Source organism: Gopherus flavomarginatus, chromosome 1 (assembly GCF_025201925.1).
Source record: "Gopherus flavomarginatus isolate rGopFla2 chromosome 1, rGopFla2.mat.asm, whole genome shotgun sequence".
Lineage (NCBI taxonomy): Eukaryota > Metazoa > Chordata > Testudines > Testudinidae > Gopherus > Gopherus flavomarginatus.
The window spans coordinates 199,599,301-199,623,619 of record NC_066617.1 but is presented as its reverse complement, the minus strand read 5'-3'; the positions used below and the strand labels follow the sequence as shown (position 1 = coordinate 199,623,619).

Below are 24,319 nucleotides of genomic sequence, written 5' to 3'. Positions count from 1 at the left end.
TAATTTTTTTTTTTAAATTTGTGCTTAGAACAAATTTTTTGGAAGCATTTGACTAATACTCTAAAACACCACCCACATTATTCACTTATCTAAAGCATTGTGAAAGGATACAAACACTTGTTAATTTTACCTCTCCAAATAAAACCTGCATTTAATAAGCCATCTGAATTAGGACAAATCAGATTGTTCAAGGGATAAGGTAGAGGATACACAGTCTTTGTCCTAGGTTGCTGATTCAAGTCAGTGATGATCTAAAGTGGTTACCATCTGATGGTTACTGGCGGCCCACATGACTTGAGAGTTTGAGTCTTAGTCAAGTTTCAACATTCCACAAATTACATTCAGTATTTGTAATAATTTGACTAATTAATTAACTAATGACATTTTAATTACTGTAGATTTAATGAGGGAATGTCACTTTCTGACTGGCCCAATGCTTGCAAGGTTACCACTCCATAATACTATGCAGAAATCCTTGGTTCAGCACCTCAGCAAAGACTTGCTTCTTACAGGCACTGGGAGTGCTTCAGAGACACTGTTACCTGAAAAAGCTGAGAACCGCATTCATGGGCTCTGAAATGGTAACATCCAGCCTTTGTTGGCCAAAGGTTATCATGATGGGTGACTGGAGGGAGGAGTGAGTAGAAGTCCTCCATTGAGACAGAGGGGTTTTGGTACTTTTAATGAAAAGTTAAAGGTTTCTTTTCCTAAATAGGCCTGATTCTGTTCTCATTCATATCAGTGAAAATCAGGAATGAATCTACTGAAGTGAAGGGAATTACAACAGACCAAAACCACTATAACTGAGATCAGGCTCAGGGTCTTTATTTTGTAATACTAAAAACACATTGGCTGCATTATGCCTGAATTCAGGTGCTACCAATAAACCTAAGTACCCAGCGCAGCTATGAAATGAGAAACTCAGGAAGAGAAGGGCTGCAGATACCATCACTGAAGCTCATATAATTAAAGCTATGATTTAGTCAAGGGTATTTTTAGTAAAAGTCATGAATAGGTCATGGGCAATAAACAAAAATTCACTGCCATGACCTGTAGTGGTGTCCTGGGGGAAGAGGGTGCTGCTGGAGGGAGGACGGGGGGGGGAGGGGGCCCGGGGCCTGCAACACCAGCTGCCAGGGGCCAGTGGACTGCGGCAGCTCCGGCTGGCCAGGGACTGCTGCCGGAGGATACGGCTGTTCCGGACGGTCAGTGGCTGCTATCTGGGACCACAGACTGCTGCTGCTCCGGTCGGCTGCCCGGGGACCACTATCTGGGGCCACGGGTGGCAAGTTTGTAGAAATTTTGGTGGTGCCCAGAACCCACCCCCCAACCTCCGCCCCCACTTGCCTAAGGCTCTGGGAGGGGAGGTCTGGAGTGCAGATCCTGGGCTGGGGATTAGGTTGCAGGAGGGGTGCAGGGTGCAGGCTTTGGGATGGAGTTTGGCTGCAGGCTCCGGGCTGGGGCAGGAGGTGGGTGTGCAGGAGGGGGTGAGGGGTGCAGGCTTTGGAATGGAGTTAGGGTGCAGGCTCTGGGCTGGGGGTGGGGGCATAGGAAGGGGTGAGAGGTGCAGGTTCTGGGAGGCAGTTTGGGGGTGGGAAGGGGTGTGTGGGAAGGGAAGGGGGTGCGCCCTCTGGGACGGAGTTTGGGGATAGGAGGGAGTGCAGGAGTGAGGGTTGTGGGGCTGAGAATGAGGGATTCATAATGCAGGAGGGGGCTCAGGGCTGAGGCTGAGGATTAGGGTGTGGGGGGATGAGGGCTCTGGCTGGTGCTGAGGGGTTCATGATGCAGGAGGGGGTTCAGGGCAGAGGGTTGGGGTGTGGGCTGTGGATGAGGGGTTCATGCTGCGGTGGGGGCTCAGGGCTGGGGCTGAGGATTAGAGTGCAGGGGGATGAGGGCTCTGGCTGGGGCTGAGGATTAGGGTGCAGGGAGATGAGGGGTTCATGATGTGGGGGCACTCAGGGCTGGGGCTGAGGATCAGGGTGCGGGGGGATGAGGGCTCTGGCTGGGGATGAAGGTTTGGGGTGTTGGAGAGGCTCAGGGCTAGGGCAGGGTAAGGGCAGCCTGCCTTGCCATTAGGGGAAAGCAGGCACTAGGACCCTGGGACAGCAGACAGCAGTTCTGCCCGGAATCGCTCTACTCCCACAGCAGGAGCAGGCAGGGGAGAGGCTTTTGTCAGGCAGGGATGCGGCGCGGCTGGGGGGGGACACACAGGGGGAGGGGTGGCAGGCGGAAGCCAGGACCCGCTCCAGGCAGGGACGCGGCGGGGGGCGAGAGACCCGTGGGGGCCAGGGCCCAATCCAGGCAGGGCCAGGGGAGAGACCCAGCTCCAAATATTGCTGGAGCAGGGCCCCCAGCCCTGAATATTCCTGGAGCCCGAGCACCGCAAATGTATATAACCTGCCGCCTATGCCTGGGGCTGCGGACTATGGCTGCTCCAAGGACTGCTGCCCGGGGAAGCAGACTGGAGCTGCACCATCCAGGGACCACTGCCTAGGGCCGTGTCTGCTATGGTCGGCCGGGTTTGCAGTTGCTTTGGCCAGGGACCACTGCCCGGGGGTGCGGACTGCAGCTGCTCTGGCCAGCCGCCTGTGGACCACTGCCTAGGGCCGTGGCGGCTCTGGCCAACCGCCCAGGGACCACTGCCTAGGGCATATCTGCTCTGACCACCTAGGACCACTACTGGGGGCCACCAGAGCAGTGGCTGGTGTGGCTGTCCCCGAGGCCGTTCCAGCAGCAGCTGGTGTGGCTGGCCTGGAGCCAGCTGCTTGGGCTGCCCTGGGATCAGTCACACTGGCCCCTTCAGAAGTCACGGAGGTGGCAGAAAGTCACAGAATCCGTGACCTCCATGATAGACATGCAGCCCTACATATAATTAATTAACTACTACTAAATTATCTGACATCCAGTAAAGCAAGCTACAAATTCGCTACAAAGAGCTTTATATGATGGAAACTCACATGCCTCTTTAGAATAAGCTATACTGGCATAAGCACTTTTATACCGGTATAACTGCAAGCATGCTGGAGGGGGGAAAGCGGGAGAATTGGCCACTTTAAAAAAGCTGCAAAACTTTTCAGTGTATACTAGTGACTTGTTGTAGCTCACACAGGAAGTCTGTGATGGTGCAGGTAACTGAACCCACTTCTTCCAAGTACCAAGCTAGCACCCTAACACTAGCTCATCCTTCTCCTCTAACATGGAGCTAGTTCATGCATTGTGTTATTAGAATTGGTACTGTATAAAGCAGTGGTTCCCAAACTTGTTCCTCCGACCGAACCTGAGGACATGGCAGGTAAGCAAACCGGCCCGGCCTGCTTTCCCTACACAAGCGGCGGAACAACTTTGGGAACCACTGGTATAAAGAATACACAGTTGTTCATGAGGTTTCATACTCCTGGACACCTTGACTATAAATATAACAAAAATTGCTCGCTGGCAAATTTTCCTAGCTCTGATTTGTAGACTTATGGAGGAAAGGCCTACATTTTAAAAAATATTAATTAACGAGGTGGTTTGCTGTCAGTTTCACTTTCTACAGTAGTTCTTACTTCTCTTTTCTACTGTGTTACATGATGTTATAAAAACACATGAGTCTGTTAAATTACGCAAGACATAACATTAAGGTAAGTGCACCCTCTTGAGATTGTTTAAGTGACAATCCTTATTTAGAGCTTGTCTACATTAAGAAAATTTGTGTAGCTAAATAAATATAAGATTAGAATAAAGAGATTTAGTTACACACCAGTGGAAACCCTAAAGTAGACATGCTGCACCATCATGAAGTGGGGCATAAACCAGTTTAGTTTAATTCAGTTATTAAAGTAACAAGGATAGTATGTCTTTTACAAAAGCTGTGCTGAAAGAATTTGGTTACAGAAAGAAGATAAACTAAACTCATTTATATAACCACTAACAAATTAATTTAGAGAAGCAAAGGACTAAGAAGTTAAGGCTTACAATTCCTAACCTGAATCTAAACTGATTATTGTTATTATTTGAATGCATCTTCCTTTTTCTCTGCACAGCTTTTGTGTATTATGAAGGACATTTATCAAGGAAGGCCTCTACACAGTTGGCGATCACGTGGTCACCAAAAGCTTCAGTGGTGAGATGACAGATACAGGTATAGCCCCATAGTTAGATGCAGCTTACGGGGACAGAAGGGGCTTTTCTGTTGCTGTAGGAACCTGAGTGACAGTGGCTAGGTCAATGGAAGCATTCTTCCACTGACCTAGCTGAATCAACACTGGGCCAACATAACTAAATTGCTGAGGGGTGCGTCTTTTTCACACCACTGAGCACCATAACACCATGTCCACCTATATCTGAAGTGTAGACCACTGAACACCCTGCCAGATCATCAAGTCCAAATGCCTTTCTAGTAAGCCATACAATTTCAAGATTGATCTGGGTGGTGCCGGATCTGCAAGCAAGCTATGTCCCTTTTGGATTTGCCTTGATGATTATGGGTGAAGTCTGTCATGGAGGTCACAGATTCCATGACTTTCCGCAACTTCTGCAGCAGCCGGTGTGCCTGGCTCAGGGGAAGCAACTGCTGCTGCGGCAGTCCCAGGTCACCATGCCCATACCCCACAGCAGAATTTGGGTGTGGGAGGGAGCAGGGGGTTGGGGCACAGAACAGGGTGAGGTGGGCTCTGAGCAGCGCTTACCTGGAGGCTCCCTAGAAGCGGTGACATCCCCCTCCTAAGCTTCTAGGCGGAGGTGTGGCTAGGTAGCTCTGTGCGCTGCTTCCGCCCAGAACACTGGCTTTGCAGCTTCCATTGGCTGGGCCCCAACCCCCTGCCATCTCCCACACCCAAACTCTGCTGCTGTTGTGGGGGGGGGTGCAAAGCCAGGTAGGGACCTGCTCGCCCCATCACCCCACACACATCCACCAGCGGTGGTCTCAAGCAACCCCCCCACATTTTATTCACTGGTATTTTTACCTGTCCATGACTTTTACTAATACCCATGACTAAAACGTAGCTTTACTGACGATGCAGCACCATAGTCGACACCCACAGTGCATACTCTGGGGTTTCAGCCTGGGGGAAAGGGTGCCACAAACAGCTGGGCTGCAAACACCCTGCTCTTCCTCCCACATGGGAGAGGGGCCCCGGCATGGAAGAGGGGGATAGGGAGCCGTTCTCTGGAAATGCTGGGCCAAGTAACTAAAGCCCTGGGCACTATAGGGATGCCTACACTGTGCTGAAAACCTGGGCTGTGGGACCTGGACTTGGAGTTTCCAAACCCACACCTGAGCATCCACACTACATTGCAAGCCTGGGTTTACAATTGCTGGCCCCGGCTCCCATAGCCGTGCTATGGCAGCCGACTGTGCCCGGCGCAGGGCTTCAGGCTAGGAGCTCCGACTTGACCCGTGTCCACACTGCAAAATCACAGGGCGGGGGGCCTGAGTCACACCGGGTCTGCTGAGCTACCCCCGCCCAGCCCTGGGCGCCTGCTGCCCCCACTCAGCCCGACGTGTGTGCGGACACACGGGGGCTCCCCAGGGCTCCGCTTGCACCCGCAGCACAGGCTGGCTGCGCGGGCAGGGGGACGCAGCCCCGTGGCGCGGCTGCAGAGCGAGGCGAGGCGGCGCAGCCCGGCCGCTGGGAGCGCGCGCAACTCGTCCCGGCCGCTGTCACAAGGACTCCACCTCCTCCCGCGCGGCCACGAACCAGCCCAGACCGATCGATGTTCTCTAGGGATCATTCGCTTCTCCCTGGGAGAAAGGAGGGAGCCCGCCCCAGCTTGGCGCAGCTGTTTCCTTCTGCGCCTGCGCGCCAGGGGAGGTGCTTGTGAGTTGCGCGCGCAGGCTCCCTCTATTCTCCCGTTTCCCGTGGTTCAGCTCGTGCATCGCGGCGCGTGGCCGGCGTGTTGCCCCGAGCGGACATGGCGATGCACGTGCCCAAGGCCCCGGGCTTCGCCCAGATGCTGAAAGAAGGCGCCAAGGTGAGAGCGGGGCCAGGCCTGGGGTCCCCGCGCGCCCCCGGGGCCGGGCCGGAGAAGCTTCCAGAAGCGCAGCCCGGGCTGGACCCTGCGGCTCCACGCGCTGAGGAGGGCGGGGCCTGTCGTGTCCGCGGTGCCCCGCCCCCTCGGACGACTAGGGGGCTCCGGCCACGAGATGCGGGCTCGGGGCAGCACCTCCTCCCTTGTCTGCGTGTCCCGCTCCACGGGGGTTCGCGCGTGGCCGCCCTGGAGGCTGCCGGCGGGGCCCGCAGCTGCACCCTGGGAAGGGGCCGGGCGGGGCCGAGCCGGCTGCAGGGTTCCCGACCCCGGTTCGCGCCGCTCGGGACCCGTAGGTGGCCTCGCCTCCTTCCCCTCCGGAGCCGTCCCGAGCGGCGTCACCCGCTCCCGTTCCTGCCTGAGTCCCCCTCTGCCCTGGAGAGCAGCTGTGCCCTGTGGTGGACAAGCAGGTGAATGGGAGCTCCCAGGGCGATGCTGTGACCAAAAGAGCTGCTGTAATCCTGGGATGCATCAATAGGGGAGTAGGAGCGTGAGGTATTTGTAGCTCTGTGACCACCACTGCAATCTGGTGCCCGATTCTGGTGTCCATAACTCAAGAAGGATGTTGACAAATTGGAGAGGATTCACAGAAGAGCCACAGGAAGGATTAGAAAAACATGCCTTATAGTGATAGATTGAAAGAGCTCAGTCTTTTTAGCTTAACAAAGAGAAAGTGAAGGAGTGACATGATTGCAATCTAAAAGTACCTACAGGGAGAACAAATATTTAATAATGGGCTCCTCAGGTTAGCAGTGAAAGATATAAAATGATCCAATGGATGGAAATTGAAACTAGATATTCAAATTGAAAGATGTACATTTTTAACAGAGTAATTAACCATCAGAACAATTTACCAAGAGTTCTGGTGACCTTTTCCCGCCACTGGCCATTTTAAAATCAAGATTGGATGTTTTTCTAAAATATATGATTTAAGAATTATTGTGGGGAAATTCTATGGCCTATAATCTACAGATACAAAAAAGTCCTTTCTGAGGCCTTGGAGTCTATGAAAGTTTTAACAATAATGCCCCCAAAGCACTAGGCAACTGACAGTGGGTAATTTGAGCAGCTGTCAGGCCATTCAACCACAACTCTGTTTTTATTGAGACTCTGATCCCTCACCCTGTGTAGGTTCCTTGGCTTTCTATATTGCAAGCTGTTTGGGAAAGGAATTGTTTTGATATATATCCCCACAGTGCTTAGCACAGACAAGCCCCAGCTGTGGAATGCAAATGCTAATAAATTAACTCACCCCTGTTACCAAGGAATGACCTCATATCAGTCTATTCTTACTATACTGTATACAAAAAAAATTCTAGAGAAGCAAAATGCTTAGTACAATACTACACTCAACATTGAATTAATATATTTAACATGCATTTTGGCAGGAGTTGACAAACCTTCCTAGGAGAATAGAAGCTTTGCTCAAATAAATGGACAGAGAGGGATTAGGTGTGGGTGGCCAACCTGTGGCTTCAGAGCCACATGCGGCTCTTCAGAAGTTAATATGCGGCTCCTTGTATAGGCACTGACTCCGGGGCTGGCACTACAGGTGCCAACTTTCCAGTGTGCCGGGGGGTGCTCATTGCTCTGCCACAGGCCCTGCTCCCACTCCACCCCTTTCCTGTCCTCCCCTGAGCCTGCCATGCCCTCACTCCTCTCTCTACCCCCGGAGCTTCCTGCATGCCCCGAAACAGCGATTGGGAGGTGTGGAGAGAGAGGGGGAGCTGACAGGGGTCTGCTGACATATTACTGTGGCTCTTTGGCAGTGTACATTGGTAAATTCTGGCTCCTTCTCAGGCTGGCCACCTCTGGAACAAGTTATTCCTGATTCCTTCTCTGGAAGGGAGAAGAAAGCAACAGAGGTTTCTGAGCACTGCTGCTTAACAGGATGGAGAATGGGAGACGCAAGCGCTGAGGGAACTTTATGCTTTTCTTTATTCACAAGAGATTAGTTGGAGGTAGGGAATAGTTGCAGGAGCTGCTGAACTCTTGTAGAAAGGAGAGGAGATAAGGGGAAACAAGATGGCACAGGTGCTGGTTCTCCTTTAACAAGAAGAGACAGAGGAACAGAACAGCTGGAGCTGCTTCTACCTTTCCTGAAGTTGTGAGAGAGCTTGATAAACAGACCTTTCTCTGGGACTTTTATAGGGCACCCAGATGAACTTTGCAGAGGTGTGTGAGAAAGGAGACATGATTTATTAACTGATAGCAGGAGCTCTGAATTTACAAAGGGATGTATGTACACCTCTACCCTGATATAATGCGACCTAATATAACACAAATTTGGATATAACATGGTAAAGCAGTGCTCTGGGGGTGTGTATGTGTGCGCGCACTCTGACGGATTAAAGCAAGTTCGATGTAACCCAGTTTCACCTATAGCACGGTAAGATTTTTGGCTCCCGGGGACAGCATTATATCGGGTAGAGGTGTATGTGGGAGGGAGTTTGAAATTATTTATCTTGTGGGGTATAGTTGACTTACTGATGTGGGAGTGGTGTAAATGGTATAACTTTGGGGGTATGGTCTTGATGGGAATGATGGTGCATAAATTTTTCTCAGGCAAGTAGGTGTGGAGGACATTTGTCATGCCCTCCATAAGTCCATAACCTCACCAGAAGTCACTGATTTACTTGGACAGACTTATGGTGTTCAGTCTGTTGAGTGTTGACCCAACTTTCCTCTTTCATATTCATAAATTTGCTTTAGTTGCTAAACTCTGCAGGTGAGAGCCAGTGTATGTTAGCTTCTTTGTCACTGTTTTTGAAAGAGGATTGAATTTTTGTTTAAACTTTTGTGCAGCCAGGATTTCACTCCAAAATAACTCAGTGGGAGATTTGCTATTGATTTTAGTGGAGCCAGCATTTCATCCTGGCTGTGAAATGACAAATGACTGTAATTCTTTTTTTGTTAGAACCTTCGATTCTAAGCAATAAACTTTTTTTCTTTGTTTGGTTTTTTTTGGGTAGCATTTTTCAGGATTAGAAGAAGCTGTATTTAGGAACATACAGGCATGTAAGGAGCTTGCCCAAACCACCCGTACAGCTCTTGGACCAAATGGTAACTTTCTCTAATTTTATACTGTTTATTGTAATGCTTACGTACAAAGAAGCTATATTTGTTTTTCTTGAAGAATGACTATTCCATTGTTTGTGGTAAAACTTCAGTCATAAAAGTCTTTAGTCACATGATTTCAATAAAGGAGAATTTTCAGTCTGATCAGTTTTTTAAAAAAAAGTTTAATGTACCATACCTGCCTCTGAGTCCTCAAGTCTGTTTTTGTAGAATTATCATCATTGTCGTAATTTAATTTTTGTTTGTCCTATTTGCTGCTATGTGAAAGATCACAGAAGGTGAAGAAACATTGACTCTGTAGGGGGTATGGTTAACCTGACTACGCACTGCACTATCAAATGCACAAAGTAAACTGAAAAACAGATTGTGCTGGTACATTTTTGTTAGTAATCTTAAATTATGTAAGAATAGGCTTACAAAAAACTAATTTGGTTTAAATTGTTAGTATCCCCTTAATGTAACTTCAAAACTTTGTTTCAGAAGAGAGGGGTCTCACAGGTTCCTCAATCCAAATTTACAAATGTTTGTAGGGCTAAAAATTATGACGGTCAAAATATCCCAAACCACTTCTTTACAGAGGAAACTGATTATGGTAAACTGCTTTGTTTATAAATACTTTCATATGAAGAACAAAAATAGTCCATCGATTGCATGAGATGAGAGGAATTAACCAAATAACACCAATTCACACTGTAAAGTATTTACAGTTGTGTAAAATAAGAATTGATAAGCTTTTTATCATTTAGGAATGAACAAAATGGTTATCAATCACCTTGAGAAGCTTTTTGTGACAAACGATGCCGCAACTATCTTAAGGGAGTTGGAGGTAAGTGCTTTTTCATGTTAAAAGATTTTTACTTGCACACAACTAGCTAAAGTTTATTTCAACATCTAAGACTTTTACTCGGTTTTATTAATAAGGGTAAGTTTGTAGGATCAGGGCCACAGTTTCTAAATTATCCAATTCATAATTGGATCCTGAGAGGAGTGTAGAAAATATACACACAACAGACAAAAAAAAATAGAAGGGCTTTTCAGAGCTCTAGTAGTGACAGGCCCTGCTGCAAAGACACTTTGATTATTGAATATTATTATTAGTATTTACCTCTCTTCCTCCTCAAAATAGGAGTAGAGTTTAGGAATGAAAGAGACATGGATTGTAATTGCTAACATCTTCTGTGGAAGACTCCTGTTTAAGAGAAATAAGTGCAATGTTAATTTCTTGTTGGTGCCAACATTCACATGTCCCTCTACCTGCGTAGAATTCTCACTTTCGGTTTTAGGGATGTTGGGGATGTGACATTATCCTGCAATGAGAAAGTTAATAGAATTGTGCAGAAGCTGAGATGACACGTCATTTGCTGCAACAGTTAAATAGAAACTCAATTGTGTGATACCTCTGTGTCAACCCATGGATAATGTTGTGTGTATGCTGCTGGACAGTGATACTCAGGCTAAGGCTCCTGAGCCACAAGTGGCTCTTCAGTTTGTCTCCTGCGGCTCTTTGCAGCACATGATATTAATCCACAGTGCTGTAATATCATTAACCAGTCAGGTTATTTTACTATGTTATTAACCAATTGTAGTCGATAAAATAATACTTGATCAGTTATTTTGCTGTGAGAATATATAAAAATAGTAAATAAACAATGCATGCACACTATTATGGCTCTTTTGGGTGATGTTGATTGTTAATTTGGCTCCTGAACCACTGAGGTCTGAGTGTCACTGCAATAGAACTTTCCTAATTTACTTTAAACAGGGGACCCTTATAAATGATTGAATTCTAAAATTAGCAAGTGAACAAACACAGCAGAAGTGTTTAAGAAAATGTATTTACTGCTTTTTTAATTAGATATTTTTAATCTATATTTACATGCACGGTTAGACTTGTTTTTCCAGTATTTTCAGTACTGTAAAATTTCAGTAGAGTTCTTAAATACAGGAGTCTTAATTGCTTATTATAATCAATCTTGCATCTCACCATGGCTTAGACACCGTAATTGTAGCTATAAATATATACAAGAATAAATAAAGCACTTATCTATTAAATTGTTTATTGGAAGACGGAAGAGCTGCCATTTTTGCTATTTAAGTGTATCTTAGAGCTGATCAACTGTGTATATATGTATACACAAAACTCAGTGTTGCTTGAAGTTTATCTTGACAAGGTAAGTTGAAAGTCTAAGGTAATCTACTTGTGTGATTGTAAGGCCACACTGGTATCCCATAAAAATAATGCAGCTGTCAGTTAGAAGTGGGGAAGAAAGGAAGTGCCTTTTTTCTATTAAGTGTCTTAACCCCACAGCAGTATTCCAGAGTCTTGCAATTTTCATATCTTATACTCTTGTTTATTGTGTAATTTACTGTTTAACTTGCTTTCCCCCCCCCATCTAGTTCATAATCCTGATTAATTTTAGATCAGATTTTCAACCAAAAAGGAGTTTATATTTGATACAAACAAAGAACTTTAGGGGTATATACTTTTAAAGTTGACTAACTGGGATATTAACAGTTAAATTAATATGTCTTAACTCCTTTAACAGGTCCAACACCCTGCTGCAAAAATGATTGTAATGGCTTCCCATATGCAAGAGCAAGAAGTTGGAGATGGAACAAACTTTGTCCTTGTTTTTGCTGGAACCCTTCTTGAGCTAGCAGAGGAACTTCTGAGGATGGGACTTTCAGTTTCAGAGGCATGTGCTTAATTTAATATTCATGCTGCATGAACATTGGTAGATGATAACTAATACGGGTTAATCAGTGACCTTGGGTTGTGTATTACTTAATCACATCTGTAATAATCTTGAATATTGGAATGTATTACTTGATGATCGCCATCCCTTTTGAGTTGCTCCCTTTAGTCAACTTTCAAATGACAGTATATAAATAATGTATGCATTGATACTTTGTGACTCTTTTTCAGAAGGAAACATAGTGAACATGAATGTACAGTTAGGTGGAGGAGGTTAGAATGTCACTGAACTTTGTCATTTGCATTATAGGTGATAGAAGGTTATGAAAAAGCTTGCAAGAAAGCCCTAGAAATTCTTCCTGACTTAGTATGCCGTTCTGCAAAGAATCTGCATGATGTTGAAGAAGTGGCATCTTTGCTGCACACTTCAGTAATGAGTAAACAATATGGCAATGAAATCTTCCTGGCAAAGCTTATTGCTCAGGCATGTGGTAAGTAAACAAGTTTGCATCTTGTATTTATCTAAACTGAATACAAGCTTGTTTTTAATCTTTGTTATGTTGTTCAAGTGTTCACATCATAGGTGAAAGGCATTGCCAGCTATTCATGTATTAGGCTAAATGAGCTAAATATATCAGGTCTCAAGCCTTTGGGGGCAAGGGAGAGAGGGAGGTGGTATTTCTTTTCCTCTTACCCACTGAATTCTCTTCATGGTCATTGTGGCCCAGCTGTGGTTAGTCCAAATGCCTTTCTAGCAAGACATACATTTTCAAGATGAAAATTTATTTTCATCTTTGCAGTTGCACTCATGCTCTTAAATGCATGACTTAATCTAAGTGTGATGGTCGTGAGTTTTGTTATATAGAGCTTGTAGATGTGCAGACTCACCCCTGCGGCACCTCCTGCTGGTTGTCCTTGGGAATTACTGATCACTGCCAGCCCGGAGCGCCCTCTGCAGACTAGTGATCTGCCTGTCCTCTGGCCCAGAGTCCCTCCCTGAACCCCAGTGCCTCTTTTAACTGAGGTGCTGCCCCTGGCAGTACCCCACCAATCTGGGTCTTCCCTCCCTGGGGAACCCCCAACCCACTATCCCCACTCTGCCTCAGTTTTAGCGACTGCCGAGTCTTTATTTAGCCTCCATTCACTAGGGCATACTGCAGTATCAGCCACTCATCATAGGCAAAGGGGTTTGGATCTGCTGCCTTTGCCTGCCCCTGGGCTGCCCTCTGCAACCCCCAGTACCTCTTCACCTTATGCTAGGCTGCAGCCTGGGGCTTTCCAGGCAGGTGCTCCCCAGCTCCTGTACCTTTCCCCAGCCCTGCTCCACTCAGGTACCCTGGGTCTAACTCCCTGCAGCCAGGCCCTTCTCCTTCTACAGGCAGAGGGAGACTTTTTGGGCTTCTGGCTTACTGCCTCTCTTAGGGGCCAGCTGGGCCTGATTAGGGCATGGCCACAGCTGAACCTACTTTCCCTAATCAGCCCAGGCTTCTTGCCCCAGCCACAGCTCTCTCCTGGGCTGTTGTAAGCCCTTCAGGGCAGGAGTAGGGGTCCACCCGGCTACAGAGCTCTCCATCTTTTAGAGCTCAAGAATACAACTCTCATCATTAGTGCAAATTTTTCCTCAAAATACTCTGTGCCAAATTCAGCGTAAGTGGGCACAGGCTAAACTTAATCTGTTGGCTTCTTTGATTTGTGTTCTCTTGTTGGCCAGATACTCCTATTTCACAGAGAAGAGTTCCGCTTTCTATACTTATCTATAACTGATCATCGAGGAGGGTAACTGTTTTCCTGCTGATGTAAAATTTGGCAGTTCATTTCTTGATCTCTTTATTTGTTTAAAGACTTTTGAAACTAAATATCTTATTAATGCAGTATTTTCTATATAAACAATGCATATGATTTTGTAGTGTCACATTTGTACTTTGCTCTTAAATTATATAATACATGTTTCTTTTCTCAAACAGTATCTATTCTTCCTAATTCTGGTTATTTCAATGTTGACAGCATCAGAGTATGCAAAATCTTGGTAAGCTATGAACTTTTTTCACTAAAGCATGACTAATTCTTACTCCTGGGGGAATTCTGCACCAAAAAATTAAAACTTCTGCGCACAATATTTAAAAATTCTTCAAAATTCTGCATATTTTATTTGTCAAAATAACACAATATAATCACGCCAGTTTCAATTATTTTGGTAATTTATTTCACAATACTTGTCAGCAAGTATGTTTGAACTGACAACAAAAAAAGATTCAGGAAATATTTGACAAATAGATTTCTTTCTAGGCATATTAAATATGGAACTTTGAGTAGTAATTCATTTAAACTACAATTCAAAAACATTTTTGCCACACTCAGAAGCAGTGTGAAAGCTTGCGGGAGTCAGTGGCAACGGAGGAGCTGAGCAGGAGGGAAGTAATAGCTGGGAAGGAGCCCTGGGAGTGAACCTGGAAGGTTATTGGGTGTGAGTGGGAGAAGAATGGAACAGGTTTTTTGCAGGGGGGTGGGAGGGATTGTTAGGGAGTTGGGGAGCATCCCTTACGCAGACACTGACTCTCTCAGTCAGGCACATTTGTCCCTGCACGCCCACTCCCCGTTCAGCCAGGCATATCCCCATTTGGCCCTGTACCCTCACTCCCATTCAGCCCTTGGGTTAATGTTGTTACCCCACTAACTCCTATACCTTCACTAGCCCTTCTGAATCCCAATTTGTGAGTCCCCAGCATCCCCATGTGCCCCACTCTGTTTGTCCCCCCATACCTTGTGCCTCCTAACCTGGTCGTGTGGGCACGGCACTTTGAGGAAGGCAGCCTCTGCCTCCTCCCTCTCAGCAGCTGGCTGCCCTCTCTTCTGGCACCATATCAGCCCCTGGTGGGTGAAACGTGTAATTGCAGTGTGACCCCTCTCATGGCTTCTCTTTGCCTCCCTGTCAGAATCAATTATTTTGTGAGGAGGGAGGGGGGGAATATCTGCAGGGGATATCAGTTCTGCACTTGCGCAGAAATCCCCCATGAATAAATTCTGGTATTCCTGTTACTGTATTAGATAACTGTAATGAAAATAGCTCACTTAAAATGTTATTTCTGTTGTCCTTCACCCAGGCTAGGCTTTAAGATTGTTTTTATTTTTGATAGATTGAGACACGGCTTCAGTAATGCAGATATATTGTTATAGCACATTCAAATATATTATTTTTACCAAACTCTGGCATTCCTAGTTTCAAGATATTTTCTGTGAGGTATTTGGCCTAAGAGCTGAATTGCCTGTAGTCTTCAGGGGCAGAACTCTTTAAGTATTTGGTCGTTAAACAAATCAGCTTCAAGAGCTAAAAGCTCAACCAATATGTTTTCAGTAATCGTATCTTCAATTAAAATGCAACCCATATGTTCAGGCTGGGGTAGGGGAGGATGCAGAACCTTAAGGGCCTGATCCTGTTGTTCTTACTCTGTCAGTGGGATATTAGACCTCAGGAAGGATGACAGGTTGGGCTAAACTTGTGCTCCCCCTCAGCTTCTTTCTTGTTAATCCTTCTCCCTGACTGGGAGCAAAAAAAGGGATCACTATAAATTTCTAATAGTTACTGCCATGGAATAAATCTTCAGCTGTGTGTTTCTAGAGAAGAATATTCATTATTCCTAAATCAGTGTAGTGTTTTCTCCTTATCCTGGAATAGAAACATGTCTAAGCACGTTCAAACGTGAGACTTCCTTTTTTAAAAGAGCAAGTGTAGCTTTATTGTACTGGATTGGTGTACTGAAATGTGATTTTTATCTGTCCCCTTTATTCTCTTTAGGGTTCTGGTATCTCTGCCTCTTCAGTCCTGCATGGTATGGTTTTTAAAAAAGAAACTGAAGGAGATGTTACTTCTGTCAAAGATGCCAAAATAGCTGTGTATTCCTGTCCTTTTGATGGCATGATAACTGAAACTAAGGTATGTAGGTGCCCTAAAGAAGTCCCATAGCAATGTATGTACATATGCAGTTCTTGGTCTGTATTATTCTGAGGTTTATATTAACTTTAAATATCCTTGACAGTTGGTGACAGTGACAACTTTTTTTAATAGGGGACTTGAGCTTCTATGTTAAAATGAAGTTCAGGGTTTTCTATCATAGCTGTCTAAACCATATTTTTCTCTAACTTTAATATGAAGTTTTTCTTTGAGCAGATGCATTTTCAAACTGTTCTTGAGACCACTGACAGATAACACAAAACGTTAGCATACAAATATAATTTGAGTCAAAATAGAGTTTAAGGCTCAAGATACTCTTCTGTGTCCAACACACAGTAGTTTGCTCTACTAGGTTGTTTAATATGACATTTGATTTAATTGCAAATTAATTAACTGACTTAATTGCAGATACCTATAGTACATCATGGTGGTTGACAAAATTACCTGAAAAGTTATAGACTCTGGTAGAGGTGAATGGAGCTGCATTGCAGTGACTCAATTCTTTCCTTTTGAAAAATCCTAGAGGATAGTGTTGAGCAAAAGTATAGCTCCCCTGAGAACTCATGTCCGGTGTGCAAAGTGGTGGTGTTCATCACACCCTTCTGTCCAATGTAAGGCTGTCAAAAGAAGTAGATGGTTTAGACTGCACTGACATGAGCATGTGGATGATGGCAATCCATCTTTTTTGTTCAAAATGGGACATTACTGTTTCTTTGCCTCCGTAAAGCCTTCCTTAGATTTTAAAGATAACAGTGGTAGCTGGAAACATCTTTCCACCTGTGTCTGGAGAGGATGGTTGTGACTTTCCTCTTGCCAGAGCGAGATAAGCCTACTTGACATCTAGAGTAAATTAGTATGATGTGTTGTGGAGCTACCCTGGAAGACCATATAGAAGCTGCTGCTGGTGCAGAATGTGGCTGGTCACTTGGTGCTAGCCATGTGGAGGATATTACACCTCATTCTCCATAAATCACACTGAACTCTAGAAGTAAACTGGCAGCTAGGATGGTTTCTGTGTATGTAAAATTCTGTATGGTTAGTATTGTTTTTGGAAGCACTGTCTTGACACTTGAGCAGCTACAGGAACAGATATGAACAGTTCCTGTATCTGAACTCTGGACAAGAAACTAAGGCATTCCTGAAAGAGGATTTTCAACTGTGAAATTTCTCTCCTGGTGGTCCAGAGCTTGCTGACCTGCAATTTAGTATCTGACCCATTTCACTCATGCTTTTACTTGAGGAATAGTGATAAAGTAGCATGAGTTGAAGTGGTGAACAGGAGAGGGGCAAGTTCATTTTGGTTTAAAATGTCATGTAAAACCTCTAAGCACAATATGCATGTGTTTTGTAAATTGAAAAATGTTTCCTTTTGATAGGGCACTGTACTGATAAAAAATGCTGACGAACTTAGGAATTTCAGCAAGGGAGAAGAAAATCTAATGGATCTGCAAGTCAAAGCAATTGCTGATGCTGGTGCAAATGTTGTAGTAACAGGTGGCAAAGTGGCAGATATGGCACTTCATTATGCCAATAAATACAACCTTATGTTAGTCAGGTAAGGATTAAAATGGTACAAACAATTTAAATGTCAATACCTATACCGGAGTCGGCAGCCTTTCAGAAGTGGTGTCCTGAGTCTTCATTTATTCACTCTAATTTAAGGTTTTGCGTGCCAGTAATACATTTTAATGTTTTTAGAAGGTCTCTTTCTATATGTCTATAATATAGAACTAAACTATTGTTGTATGTAAAGTAAATAAGGTTTTTAAAATGTTTAAGAAGCTTCATTTAAAATTAAATTAAAATGCAGAGCCCCCCCCCAGACCAATGGTGAGGACCCGGGCAGTGTGAGTGCCACTGAAAACCAGCTTGCGTGCCGCCTCAGGCACGCGTGCCATAGGTTGCCTACCCCGACCTATACATACCATACACCTCTACCCCGATATAACGCGACCCGATATAACACAAATTTGGATACAATGCGGTAAAGCAGCGCTCTGGCGGTGCGGAGCTGTGCGCTCCGGCGGATCAAAGCAAGTTTGATATAATGCGGTTTCACCTATAACGTAAGATTTTTTGGCTCCCAAGGACAGCGTTATATTAGGGTCGAGATGTACTTGCTGTTGTCTCTTCAGAGTCCTCAGAATACAAAGGTATTTGTAATAGAAACATTCTTACCTAATGTGGATGATTATTTTTCATCCAGTAGAGGGTGAAATTGAGTCTCTATTAAGTTAGTTACGATTAGGGTGCGTCTGTTACCAAACATAGTTTGAGGTTTCCTGATAATGGATTGCACCTTACCAAAACTCCGTATTTTGCGTAATGGTTGCATTGTCTATATAGTCATCATTTGAAAATAATTTTCCAGTCAACAAAATCAAATATTCTAAAAAGACACATTAGTGATTTTAGTAAAGTGGTTAGAGTGCATAGAAGTAGGGCTATCACAATGGTGGTTCCTCCAAGTCAGAGTATGTAGTGGTGTGCAGAAGTCTAAACAATATAGGTAGTGGATTAATGGAAGAACTCTTCCCTGGGACTGTTAATAAGCATCTTCCATGGGCACTAAAATTCAGTTTATAAAAATGAACATTTTTGAGTATAGGTATAATTATTAAAAGTAGGACAGCCCCGTGAAAAAGACATAACAGCTAGTGTTAAATTTTCATATTTTGATCCTCTCAAAAAGGCTTGTGCAGGTAAAAGGTACTCTTCTGTTTACAAAACAGAATCAGTGACACTTCAAAAAAGTTGTAACATGTTCAGAGAAACAGTATTTTGATCCCATGAGGTTATTTGAGATGAAACATGGTTTAATACAGCAGACCAGATGTTGGCCTAGTAACCTTGAGCATTAAACTTATTAAACTTCATTTTCTCCATTAGTAAAATGGAGATACTAGCTATTCCTCTGTCACAAAGATGTTGAGGATTAATAGTTAAACTTTCAAAGTGCTAGACAGATATAAAAAAAAAATTTGATTCCTAGTGAACAGTGCTTAAAAATAAAAAATTACTACTTCAGTGTCTGTAGTAATAGCACTGAATTCCTGTAACCATAGAGTAGCAACTGCAGAAATGCACTAAAGGGGTTGATGCCATGGTAGTGTTGTAGTCGATACCACTAAACTAATTATGATAATATTACATAGAACTGCCAAATTATGGAGGAAACCTTTATTTTTACATGCAAACTAATATAAACTTCAAATTGTTCTTGGAAACATGTACTAAAAGGTACTCCTTTTTTTTTTTTTTAAAGGTTGAACTCAAAATGGGATCTCAGGAGGCTGTGTAAAACTGTTGGCGCTACTGCTCTTCCCAAATTGGTATGCCGTTTGCAGATGAGTATCAGTGGAGATATTTATTTTGTATGAACGGAATCTTTTTCTGACTTGTGCTTCTTTTTCCAGATTCCACCTACACTAGAAGAAATGGGTCACTGTGACAGTGTTTATTTGTCGGAGGTTGGGGATACACAAGTAGTTGTGTTTAAGCATGGTATGTTTCTATTCATAGGAGATCATGGTTCTGTGCCATGACTAGAACCTTACTTAGGGCTGGTCCACACTACGGGGGGGAAATCGATATTATATACGCAACTTCAGCTACGTGAATAATATAGCTGAAGTCGAATATCTAAGATCGGATTACTCACCCGTCCTCACCGCGCGGGATCGATGTTCGCGGCTCTCCCTGTCGATTCCGGAACTCCGTTGGGGTTGATGGAGTTCTGGAATCGATATAAGCGCGCTCGGGGATCGATATATCACGTCTAGATGAGACGCAATATATCGATCCCCGAGCAATCGATTTTAACCCGCCGATACGGTGGGTAGTCTGGACGTAGCCTTATAAATGTTCTACATCTTAATATGTTTTCTAGAGAATAAAGTCTGTCTGTCTTTAACAGAAAAGGAAGATGGTGCCATTTCTACCATAGTAATCCGTGGATCTACAGACAATCTAATGGATGACATAGAGAGAGCTATAGATGATGGTGTTAATACTTTCAAAGTACTCACTAGGGTGAGTAAAATGAATATACTTCTCTGTTTAAAACAGCTGTAGACCAAGATATTTATGTCAAGACTTTATGGCATGCTTTGCTCCCTTCTGTCACTTGGAATGCAGAAACTACTTGTATGTCCTCAGCATGGGGGAAATCTCCAGTGGTCAAAGAGCGGGTGTGTAATTGATTCCTATGCCACTCATGCAGCCCTGGAGTTAGGAGATGGGTTGTGGCCCGAGTGCACTGTGCTTAGATCATCTTGTCACTGAAGATGGACTGTTTGAGACCAATACAAGCTGGCAGAGCTAAACTCCACCCTGGCCAGAAAATCCGTGAATAAGTGGCACTCTGTGGACCATTTTTCCCAACCTCCTGCCTTCCCTATTGGAAACTGAGAGCAGCAGCAAATCTGGATCTTGGTATCTATCATTGGTGATAAGGATGTTAAATATGCTTAGATACTGTACAAAAATATTTAGTTCATAAATTAGGACAACTTAGTCTGTTCCAAAAGTTTTGTCTTTAAACTGTGCAATTAAGATACTGATTTTAAAATAAGATGGGGAATCCTCAGTGTGAATACAGGCTAGAAAACATGAAGCTTTTGGAAACTATCAGATGTTAAACTTTCAACTTTGCCACCGTTTGAGTCCAGGTCTAAGTCCCTTGCAGTTTTTATTCTGCCTCTTCCATGATGACTCCCCAGAATAGATGATTGGCTGAGGAGCAGTATTAACATCCATGCCTTTCCTATTTTTCCCAACAAGTCATGTTGTCAGTTGAGATTAAAAACAAATTTACTCTTACCACTTCCATTTAGTTGTTTAGGAAAAGTTCATTATTTTACTAAAAGACATTTAGAAATAATAGATGCTAGATTTTTACCTTTAGTCATACTAATAAAATGCCTCACTTTTTGAAATTAGTGCCACTTCTGCACTTGTGTAATGTTCTACCAAGAAAAATATCTGTTTATGAAGGCAGAAATTAGTTCTAGAAACTAAAAATCTAATCAGGTTACTTTAAAACAAAACTACCTCAAACCGCTTTGCATTTATAACTATGTATCTTGTGGGGTTTTGTTCACAGGATAAACGTCTTGTTCCTGGTGGTGGTGCAACAGAGATTGAGTTGGCCAAGCAGATCGCATCTTATGGAGAGGTAAATAATGTGTTTTCCTCTTGCTTCATCCATTTCTCTTCCTTTAAAATATTAAACAGTTTTCAAACTTTGCTTTAGACATGTCCTGGGCTTGACCAGTATGCTATCAAGAAATTTGCTGAGGCATTTGAAGCCATTCCTCGAGCACTAGCAGAAAATTCAGGAATAAAGGCCAATGAAGTTCTCTCCAACCTTTATGCAGTGCACCAAGAAGGCAACAAAAATGTTGGATTTGATATTGAGGTAAATGATGTCATACATTATGCCTGCCAAAATACTTGGTTCTGTGCAAAAAAATACTCCACATAAAATACCTAAGGATATAAATTATGTTCTAGATTTTAGGTGTTCAGCTTTAAAGTAATTGGAACAATATATTAATCAGTGAGCTAGACAAACAGCTTAGTCTACCATGAGAATGGATGTCTTGTTCTTCAGTAGACAAATTTCACTACTACATACACAATGGTTGTATGTGAGAAGTGAGGATATGTTCTTGGACAGTTGCTCAGATAATTCCACTTATGATTCGGTTCACATTTCTAAAAGTTGCTCAAATGAATGTTTTATTTGGAGGAAAGGGGATAAAATCAGGACAGTCATTTTATTACCATTTGGTGGGCGTGGCTGTTGGTGTTTAGGCTTACAAAGGTAGAAGAGTTTTTGAAATAAGGTAGGAAAATCTGGTGCTGTGAAACTTTGAACAATGTTCATATTTTTTTCTGACAGGCTGAAACTGCAGCTGTAAAGGATATGTTGGAAACTGGTGTGTTAGACACATATCTTGGAAAACACTGGGGTATTAAGCTGGCTACAAATGCTGCAGTGACTGTGCTCAGAGTAGATCAGGTGAGTTGAAGATATGATTTTGGGAGACAGTGATTTCAAACTTCTGAGTTAACTTGAGACCTCTTTATACATGTCAGGAATACATGCTATAAAAAGTAAACTGATGACCTTAAATCAGTTTATTTTTGTGAAACCAGGATATATTATTGATGACCATATTGCTAGATTCAGATCTTGGAAAGGTGAGGCAAGGTGCCATATCATTGAGATCCATACATATTGGATTTACAACCTGACCCATAGTTGGTAGCTCTTAATTTCACAGGTATGAGCGTGTAACTGTCTCAAAGAAAATGTGTAGTATGTATTTTAAAAAAAAAAAACACCTTCCACATCTATATTTTAAATGCATCTTGTACAATAAAATGGAAGGAATGCGCTGAAGGCTTTTCTGGATAGTTTAATGACTTCGTATTTTATGGAACTTTAGCAGAAATGTGTATGATGCATGTAAAACTTCTGTAGATTATTCTGGCAAAACCAGCAGGCGGTCCAAAAGCCCCTAAACAACAAAGACACTGGGCTATGGATGAACGGAAAGATGAACCTGTAAAATAGCAAGCTGTAAAATCTGGTGGTATTTGTTATATTGAGTTGAGAGACAGCTGTTGCATGAATGTATCCACACTCAGCACAGAGCTAATATGTATTGTAGGCTTTCAAGGGCATGTGTGTGAGCAATTTAATCTTTTTAACAACTTGTTTGAAATACGATTTATGGCAGATTGCTGTGCTGTAGTGATTTCTTTTATTTACAGAAATTAATTTTGCAGTGCTACTTGAGCGAGTTGTAGCTGGCATTTTTGGAAGTCTGCTTATGCTGGGAAATCCTGATGTCAGGGATTTAAAATAAATTTTCAGTTTATTCAGATTTTGTGCATTACAGATTATCTTTAAACACTTCCTGTAATATATTGCATTGTGTTTAGTAACCCAGTCACTATCTGACACACTAGCTAGATAGTAAACAGATCTTCCTTAGATGTGAAAGTATACAGCTTGAATCCCCCTCTCCCTTTTAAAAAAAGGTAACTGAGGGAATACTGAAATTGTATTGGGGAAAACAGCATTTTATGATGTGCCAACTTGCAATATATTTGCAGAAATATGGGACACACCCTCTGGTAAAAGCTTGTCTGTTAAAATGTACAAAAGTAACAGATCTGCATAAGCTGCTCAAACTGCATGTCTCAAGCTATAGAAAGGAAAAGTCCAAAGTGAGTGTTATCTAACCTAATTAATTTTTCCCCAAGATCATCATGGCAAAACCAGCTGGTGGGCCCAAACCTCCGTCAGGAAAGAAAGATTGGGATGATGACCAAAGTGAATGAACAGCTTCACTGTACTTTGAGTGCACTAGGATTGTATGCAACTTGTAATACTCCAGTTGGGGCCTGACATGTTTTCTCCCTCACCTTAAGTTATGAAACTGTATCCAGTAAAGAGTGCAGTACCACTATAATTTCAATAAATGAACTTGCAATATAAAAAGACTCAATTTGTTAACTTGTCCTATTAGACTTGCAGCCTTAAATAAAATGAACTTTCACACATGTTGCTTTTGAGTGTTAATTACCTATATTGGTTAAAGGAACAATTTGTTTTGAATCTCTCTACAGCTTCTGTTTCCCTGTGTATGAAAACAAATAAACCTTAAATACCATTAACAATCTTTAATCACAATTTGGGGAAATTATAGTTAAACATGCACCATTTTACTGATGTCGTCATAGACTCATAAGTGTAGAACTAGAAGTGGCCTCCCTAGGTGTTCTAGTCCCATCGCCTGCACTCAGGGCAGGACTAAGAAATAACTAGACCATTCCTGACAGGTGTTTGTCACACCCGTTCTTAAAAACCTTGAATGATGGAGACTCCACCACCTCCCTAGATAATTTGTTCTGGTGCTTAACTGCCCTGACAGGAAGTTTTTCCTAACATCCAATTTAAACCTCCCTTACTGCAATTTAAGCCCATTGCCCTATCCTGAGGTTGAGAACAATTTTTCACCCTCCTCCCTGTAACCTTTTATGTACTTGAAACTTATATCCCTCTGTCTTCTTGTCTCCAGACTAAACAACCCCAGTTTTTTCAGCCTTTCCTCATAGGTCATGTTTTCTAGACCTTTAATCATTTTTGTTGCTCTTCTCTGCACTTCTTCCTATTTGTCCACATCTTTCCTAAAATGTGGCACCCAGAATTGGACTGCAGATGAGGCCTTATCTGCGTAGAGTGGAAGAATTACTTGTCTTGCTCACAACACTCCTGATACATCCCAGAATGATTGCTTTTTTAGCCATAGTGTTAAAGGTGACTCATATTTAGCTTGTGATCCACTATAACCCCCAGCTATCCTTTTCTGCAGTATTTCTTCGTAGACAGTCATTTTCCATTTTCTTTGTGTGCAATTGATTGTTCCTTCCTAAACAGAATACTTTGCATTTGTCCTAATCAAATTTAATTGTTTACTTCATTTTGAATTGTAATTCTGTCCTCCAAAGCACTTGCAGACTCTTTCAGGTTGGTATTTGCAAACTTTAAGTGTGCTCTCTATGCTATTATC

The 24,319-nt window shown here is 43.2% G+C and overlaps 2 protein-coding genes across 2 annotated transcripts in view; one reads left to right on the top strand and one right to left on the bottom strand.

The window, feature by feature from the left end:
- MAP3K7CL (MAP3K7 C-terminal like) overlaps positions 1-5,726 on the bottom strand; it is a 94,583-nt gene extending 88,857 nt beyond the window's left edge. The window contains exon 1 of the mRNA XM_050962303.1: positions 5,660-5,726. The gene's annotated coding sequence lies outside the window, so the exon portion shown is untranslated. The remainder of the gene's footprint in view (positions 1-5,659) is intronic.
- A 77-nt stretch (positions 5,727-5,803) lies between these two features.
- Positions 5,804-23,309, top strand: CCT8 (chaperonin containing TCP1 subunit 8). Its single transcript, XM_050962854.1, has 15 exons — positions 5,804-5,955; positions 8,982-9,072; positions 9,834-9,913; positions 11,634-11,783; positions 12,093-12,273; positions 13,747-13,808; positions 15,576-15,713; positions 17,108-17,286; positions 18,997-19,063; positions 19,148-19,235; positions 19,648-19,763; positions 20,836-20,907; positions 20,986-21,150; positions 21,637-21,756; positions 23,010-23,309. The coding sequence occupies exons 1-15, from the start codon at positions 5,896-5,898 to the stop codon at positions 23,085-23,087; spliced, it is 1,647 nt and encodes a 548-aa protein (XP_050818811.1). The 5' UTR covers positions 5,804-5,895; the 3' UTR covers positions 23,088-23,309.
- Positions 23,310-24,319: the final 1,010 nt, after the last annotated feature.

What these genes read in the sequence shown, in the direction of transcription:
- CCT8 (XM_050962854.1), top strand. Translation starts at nt 5,896, where the DNA reads ATGGCGATGCACGTGCCCAAGGCCCCGGGCTTCGCCCAGATGCTGAAA. An exon ending in TCAGAGTATGCAAAATCTTG is followed by an intron (nt 13,809 to 15,575) that starts GTAAGCTATGAA and finishes TATTCTCTTTAG; the next exon opens with GGTTCTGGTATCTCTGCCTC. An exon ending in CTGTGCTCAGAGTAGATCAG is followed by an intron (nt 21,757 to 23,009) that starts GTGAGTTGAAGA and finishes TTTTTCCCCAAG; the next exon opens with ATCATCATGGCAAAACCAGC.